General features: G+C 59.4%; 4 protein-coding genes across 4 annotated transcripts; 2 read left to right on the top strand and 2 right to left on the bottom strand.

Annotated features, from left to right (window-relative positions):
- Nucleotides 1–469: 469 nt before the first annotated feature.
- On the top strand, nt 470–1,601 carry SDRG_13407 (hypothetical protein; the record flags this gene model as incomplete). Its single annotated transcript, XM_008619492.1, has 4 exons — nt 470–973; nt 1,021–1,120; nt 1,166–1,298; nt 1,352–1,601. 4 exons carry the CDS (start codon nt 470–472, stop codon nt 1,599–1,601), a joined length of 987 nt encoding a protein of 328 aa, XP_008617714.1.
- Nucleotides 1,561–2,954, bottom strand: SDRG_13406 (hypothetical protein). The gene is made up of 3 exons (XM_008619491.1): nt 2,589–2,954; nt 1,622–2,541; nt 1,561–1,579 (listed from the first exon to the last, which is right to left on the bottom strand). Exons 1-2 carry the CDS (start codon nt 2,915–2,917, stop codon nt 1,719–1,721), a joined length of 1,152 nt encoding a protein of 383 aa, XP_008617713.1. The 5' UTR covers nt 2,918–2,954; the 3' UTR covers nt 1,561–1,579; nt 1,622–1,718.
- A 511-nt stretch (nt 2,955–3,465) lies between these two features.
- Nucleotides 3,466–5,033, top strand: SDRG_13405 (hypothetical protein; the record flags this gene model as incomplete). Its single annotated transcript, XM_008619490.1, has 4 exons — nt 3,466–3,828; nt 3,884–3,987; nt 4,241–4,389; nt 4,834–5,033. 4 exons carry the CDS (start codon nt 3,466–3,468, stop codon nt 5,031–5,033), a joined length of 816 nt encoding a protein of 271 aa, XP_008617712.1.
- Nucleotides 5,034–5,574: 541 nt separating this feature from the next.
- Nucleotides 5,575–6,165, bottom strand: SDRG_13404 (hypothetical protein; the record flags this gene model as incomplete). Its single annotated transcript, XM_008619489.1, has 1 exon — nt 5,575–6,165. One exon carries the CDS (start codon nt 6,163–6,165, stop codon nt 5,575–5,577), a length of 591 nt encoding a protein of 196 aa, XP_008617711.1.
- Between the last annotated feature and the right edge of the window lie 129 nt (nt 6,166–6,294).

Here is a 6,294-nt window from a genome sequence, read left to right as displayed (position 1 = left end):
TGCCGTCGCTCGACCTTCTCGAGGACCTCTTTGCCTCGGACGCGATCAAGCACGAGGACGAGGACATGGACGCGGCCGACTGGGCGGTGTGCGCCGACCTGCTGGACAGCTGCGATAGTGACATGGCGTGGCTGTCGACGCTCGAGCCGCTCGACTTTAGCGTTGTCGTCTGAAGCGCAACCAAAAAACACTTTTATTTATTTTTCGAACAATGGTTGTCCCGTGTGTCTTATGATGCCCAATGCTGATCTTCTCTTCTTCTCTTCTTCGCTTTTATTAGGCACGTTTGTTAGTTCCCCACAGTTTATGCGGTACTCGTCCAATGCTGTGGGTGGAAAGCGCGTAATCTGGTCTGCGTGGTCAATACTATCGGTGTGGGAGGGTGAATTTGATCGTCCTGGTTAAACTCATATTAACGTGTCGCGTTTATCGTTTAGCGTAACGTTGTGTTTGCGTTAAATCCATCCAGATGATGGAGCCGCCATGCAAGAGCGGATGGGTCCAACTTCAAGCAGCGACGGCCACCGACGTCTCGGTTCTCGGACGCAAGCGCCGGTGGGTGACGCTCGGCGTCGTGCGAGGCCACCCGATTCTGTACGTCTCGAAAGCGCCGACGTCGGCGCCGGTCGGTGGCCTCCGCCTCGAGGTCGTCACGCACTTGTCTGTTGCCCGCGACGTGTGCCAAATCGTTCTTGCTTCGCCGGGCGCCGAGCCAGTGACCGTGTCTTTGAGCACGCCGGCAGCCGCCGAATGGCTCGACGCGCTGCTCTATGTTCAGTCTTCCAGCAACGCGACACTCCAGAGCGACGCGTCGTACATGGCCGAGGAGGCCCGTCGCCTCCAGCAGCAGCTCATCGCCGCCGTCGCCGACCTCGATCGAGACGCAACGAAGTGGGACAAGTCGACAGTCCACGCCGGTGCCACCATCGACGTCTCGTTTCACTTGCCACCACACAAATCAGTGGCAGCTCGGGTGCGCGATACTCGCTCGCCTACGCCGACTCCGCACTTGTGTGTTAGATTCAAATGGGCGTCGACTTGGCACCCGACGCAGCCTACGCAGTTCTTAGCAACGCGCTGGACCTCTACGGACCCTTGGGCTACGTCTTTGGCCATTCCGGTACACAGTGCACCGCATTGAGCAGGACCCACATGATACATGTAGCCTGCACCTTGCATGAGAGCCGTACCGACAGCATTCTTGACGCCGCGTATCGTATTCGAGGCACCAAGCCCCGGCGTGCAGTGCTATTGCAGGCAAAATGCGCGCCCGTTATGGCCGTCGCATCGCTCAACTGGTCCGCCCGTCGTTGTTTCTAGCTCTTATCTGACGCGTTTTGCGTTTATATAGGGAAGAGGGTCTCTTGTGGGCCCACGATGCGACAGCTGCACTCGATACCTCCAGTGTACGACTCGTCATGTACCCCTCGGGGTTGGTGGTGCGGCCGGGCGCGACGCCGGAGTCGGCCATTGCCACGCTCTTCATTCACGTCGACGTCGGTGGTCTGGCGCAGTCGGTGCTCCGTACCGTAGCATGGACCACGCCGTCGACGATGCTGTGTTTGCTCGTCGACGACCTCTGCGCGGTGCTAAGGGCTTGAAACATAAAGCGAGAGTGCACCTCCGCATACAGCGGGCGGTCCGTAGTTGCGTGGTGGTCAAAGTTGACGCCATGATTTGAGAGAATGGTAATAATTCAATAGCGAGCGCTGCGTACACTAGAGGGACGGCGAGAGACCGGGAATGGTCTTGGCCTCCTTGACGCGGACGCGGACCGTCTCAAAACACCGATAGTCGCGCGCCTCGGTCGGGTCGCTCGGCGGCTTGTAGCATGGAATGTACGTTTCCAGCACCGAGAAGGTCGTCGTGACCGTGCCGGCTGCGAACGCACTGGCAAACTGCTTGGCGCAGTCGCCGCCAAACGCTGTCGAGGCAAAGGTCGAGGCCGAGCACCAGTACGGGATCCACGCCACGGTGCCACCGGGCACGAGGTCGACGCCGGTGACCGAGAGCACGAGCTCTTCGTCGAGCAGCGCGTACGTCGGGTCGACGGCAACGATCCGTGGCTGGGGGTGGCCATACTCGGCCACGAGCCGCGTCACCGTCGACGTCCGCAACACCACGATGAGCAGCGCCAGCACGCGCGTCGTCGTTGTGTAAAAGTACAAGAGGAGCACGCAGAGTCCCGCCAACCCAGCGAGTTGGAGCACGGGACCAGTGCAGTCCGGGTCCATCGACAGCGGCGGCTCGAGGCTCGGAAAAGCGTCGTGGTCGGCAGCCACGATCGTCGCGAGGATGTGTTGTGTCACGTCGAGAAACTGTTCGTGAAGTCGCACGCAGTGGGCGCACGCCACCACTTGGTCGCGCAGGACAGTGGCCGACGCCTGCGCGAGCTCGAGCGACGCCGGCAGGTTGCGAAGCGATGGCCATTCCTGCGTTAGGTGTACGTAGACGAGCAGCAGCAGCAGCGCGAGCGTCAAAAGGTTCAAAGCGCTCTTGCGCACAAAGCCAAACGGCGACGCGCAGTCCAGTGGCCACGACCTACGCGAACATGAGCACCGTCGAGACGGCAAAGGCGGCGTGCGAACCCTGGCCCGTAAAAGCGCTGGAACGGGCTGCAGAGAAGCAAGATGAGCGGCGACGCGGCAAGGCCGAGCACCGACCACAGCAGATGGGCGACAAAGCCAGGCGACGAGCGCGGGACGGTCCGGCGGCGCGGACGCCACTCGTCGTCGTCGTCGGCCTCGGCCTCGGCGGCGCGCACGTACGAGTCGAGCCACGAGCGCACCGTGGGCTTGCGCTTGAGGTTATCGAGGCGCTGCTCGATGAGCTCGTGGGACTCGACGTTGAAGCCCGGCCGGGCGAGCTTCTCCTGCAGCTCGTCGTCCAGGGGCGGGGCGGCCGCGCGGAAGACCATGCTGTTAATTGGTTTGGGACGCGATTGTAAAAAAGTCAACGGCAAAACAGAATTTTGGCCAATCACAGCGCGCGAACGCGGATAGGAGTTTGGGTCGACAACGTCGGATCATCCAATGACTCTAGCCATAACTTGACAATTAACGCCCAGCTTTTTAATGCTGCTGAGCGCCTCGTCGTGGGTCTGGATAATGGACAAGCGCGTTCTCGGAACGCGTCATCAAGGTCCTTCCACCAACATTTATTAATGGTCTTGGAGCTGCAGCAACAACCGGGGAGAATAAACCAACGAATAATGCGGCAACCAGCTCTACGATCGATAGTCCTTCGCGCAATTGCAGTGCCAACCAGATCCAACTCAGGTACGCCATCCGCGTCGCAGAGAGTCTGCGCTATTTATTGAGTGCACACGCCTGCAAAGTGGCGTTGATTGGTTTTCATGGCGCAAGATCATTGGAAATGGAGCTTTGGTTTATGGTTCCGAGGTTCTTGAGGCGGAAGATCGCACCCACGGCCTTGATTCCACAAGCTTTCTTGCTACCATTCAACATGGCCAACGACGCCGTCACGACACCGCCGACGCCCAAGCGCTGGTCGCAACGGATGCTCGCTGCCATTGCCGTCTGCGGTATTGTGTGTGCCGCCGTCGGCGCCTACTACGTCTTTGGCCCCAAGCCCGCCAAGCGCGCGAGCATGGCGTTCAACGGCCAGTTGTCGACGACGGTATATGTCGTGCCGCGCACCGGGTCGGGTGTGAACCTCAAGTTCGATGCGTTCTTGTCGCAGCCCGGTCCCGATGTCACCGCCAACTACATGTTGCTGGACGGCCGCGCGTACTGGTCGATCGAGAAGGACGCGGTGATCACGAGCGCCGGATGTTTGGAGGCTGATCAACTGCCTCCCGTGCAACTGGTTCGTCTCCCTCGTTTCTCGCTGCAAAAGTCTAATGATATCATTACTCTCTTAGATGCAAGCCAGTCTCACGGACGCCGTCGTCGTTTCCAGCGTCGACGACCAGAAGATCGAGTGTCCGTCGGGCAAGCTTCTCCAGCTCCAATTTACCGGCGAGACGTTTGTCTTTTGCAACTCCAACACCAACCACCAACCAGCTCACCAAAGCTGTTGGCACCGACGTCGACATGACGATCGAGTATCTTGCTGACTCGACGTCGCTTCCGGATTTCACGATTCCTCACGTCCCAATCAGTCGGCGCTGTCAAGTCCCGTCGTCACGAACGCCATCTTTCCCAACCTCCCACACTCTCCAAAGACGACGGTGTCGGCGCATGCTGCCTCGCTTGGCCCGACGACATGTCGCTGCAAGGGCCGTCGCAAACCATTTTGTGCACAGCGTCGGCAACAACGAGTTGTCGCCGCCGACGCGGACGTTTGCCGAGACGTGGGGTAGCATCCAGGACCATGCGCCGTGCTGTTTGAGCGTCGCGTTTGCCCACTACGAGTTCCGCGAGGGGGGTGAACGACCAAGACGAATTTTGTCACCACAGCGCGCCACGTCAGCGGGTTGCCAACGTCGACGATCGACAATCTCATTCTTGTTACTTACTCATGGGCAATTTCGTCGCTGGTGGCGCCGTCGCCAACAGAACGTGTACGTTTGGTACCGATGTCACGTGGGTTTCGCTGGCGGGTTCGATGCAAGGCAGTAACGCCTCCAACTTGCTCGAGCAAAAGTGTGCCGTGGGCGACTGGAGCCCGTCGCTCGCAGTCGTGGGCTACTGTCCCGCCACGGAGGCGTATTTGCAGCTGAAGGACCCAACCACCGTGAGCACCGACCTCTACAATGCCTTTCGAGCCGCACAGAGCGTGCGGCGCCGCGCCGACAAGGTTCTCTGCGGCATCAATGCATCGGGCCTCGGATCGGCCAACGCGACAGCGCTCGTCTACGTTGGATCGCAGGCATTTCGGATGGCATGCTTCATGACGGTGTTGTCGACTACAACTGCTGCAGCGTCGGCTTCACGCGCTTCGCAACGGACGCGATGGCCGGCACCAACTACAAGGCGAGTATCAACCGCTTTGACGCGTCGTTCCGCAACGGCGACGGCAGGTGGGGCGCCGACCGCAAGCCCGTCAAGTGGTTCGAGTGCGCATTGTAGCTGATTGCAACGTACCGGTAGCGGACTGCAACGCAGCCGAACGGTTGCTGGCGTTTTTAAACTCGAAATGAAGTCCTCAAATGCGTGCATACATCAGCTCTCGTGAAACGGCTGGCATCGAGGCATCGAGACATATGAAGAAAATGTACAGCTATACACAGCGAAGGACGACAACAATAGAGTCGGAAACTGCAAATCGATGTCAAGTCGTAATGATCGTAATGTTAGTTGTAGTTGTTGTACAGTTGCTGGATGGAGTCTATCGAACTCTACGTTTGGTCTTTCGTCTATACGTTCTTCGGCTTTACAAAAGCCCGCAGCCGTGGACGAGTTTTTAGGCTTATTGCTGTGGCAGGTGCCTCGGCGGCCCTAGCGTTGGAACTGGTACTGCTCATTGGAACCCCTTAGGGGAGTATCCTGGGCTCAGACAACGGTGTAAACCGTTCTCCAAAGGATGAGCTTGAACTGTACATTCAATGGAAAAAGACAAAACACAGTTGCATTCACTGTGAATGATACACGACAGACGCGACGCGGACATTTAGAGTGCGCACTCGAACCACTTGACGGGCTTGCGGTCGGCGCCCCACCAGCCGTCGCCGTTGCGGAAGCTCGAGTCGAGGTGGTTGATGCTCGCCTTGTAGTTGGCACCGGCCTCGGCGTCGTCCGCAAAGTTGCCAAACCCGACGCTGCAGCTCGGGAAGGCGACGACGCCGTCGTGAAGCGTGCCGTCGTTGTTCCAGGCCATTTGGCCCACGAGCGAGAGCGCGACAGCGTCCGTCGAGACAAGACCGGACGACTTGACGCCGCACAAGACCTTGCTGACGCCCTTGCTGCGCGTGTTTTGCGCCGCGAGAAAGCTGTTGTAAAGGCCGCTGTTGACCGTGTCTTGCGTCTTCATGTTGAGGTACGCGGGGGTCGCCGGGCAGTAACCAATGAGACCCAGAATGCCTTGCAGCGCCGCGCCCCAACCGCCCGACGCGCACTTCTCTTCAAGGAGGTTGGCCGCCTTGCTGCCCTGCATCGGACCCGCGATCGAGACCCACGTGACACCGGAGCCAAAGTTGCAGACACCGGACGCCACGGCACCGGACGCGACGAGGTTGCCCATTGAGAAGGTCACCAAGATCATGTTGTCGACGGTCTTGCCACCCGAGGTGCCGACCTTGAGCGCCGTGTTGCAAAACTCCGACTGCGTCGACGGGTCCGTCCACGCCCGCTTCACCGACTCGTAGTGCGCAAACTGGACGCTCGAGCAGCA

This window comes from Saprolegnia diclina (assembly GCF_000281045.1).
Source record: "Saprolegnia diclina VS20 unplaced genomic scaffold supercont1.59, whole genome shotgun sequence".
Classification (NCBI taxonomy): domain Eukaryota; phylum Oomycota; class Saprolegniomycetes; order Saprolegniales; family Saprolegniaceae; genus Saprolegnia; species Saprolegnia diclina.
Note: the sequence above shows the minus strand (reverse complement) of the source record. Positions and strands in the feature narration are given on the sequence as shown.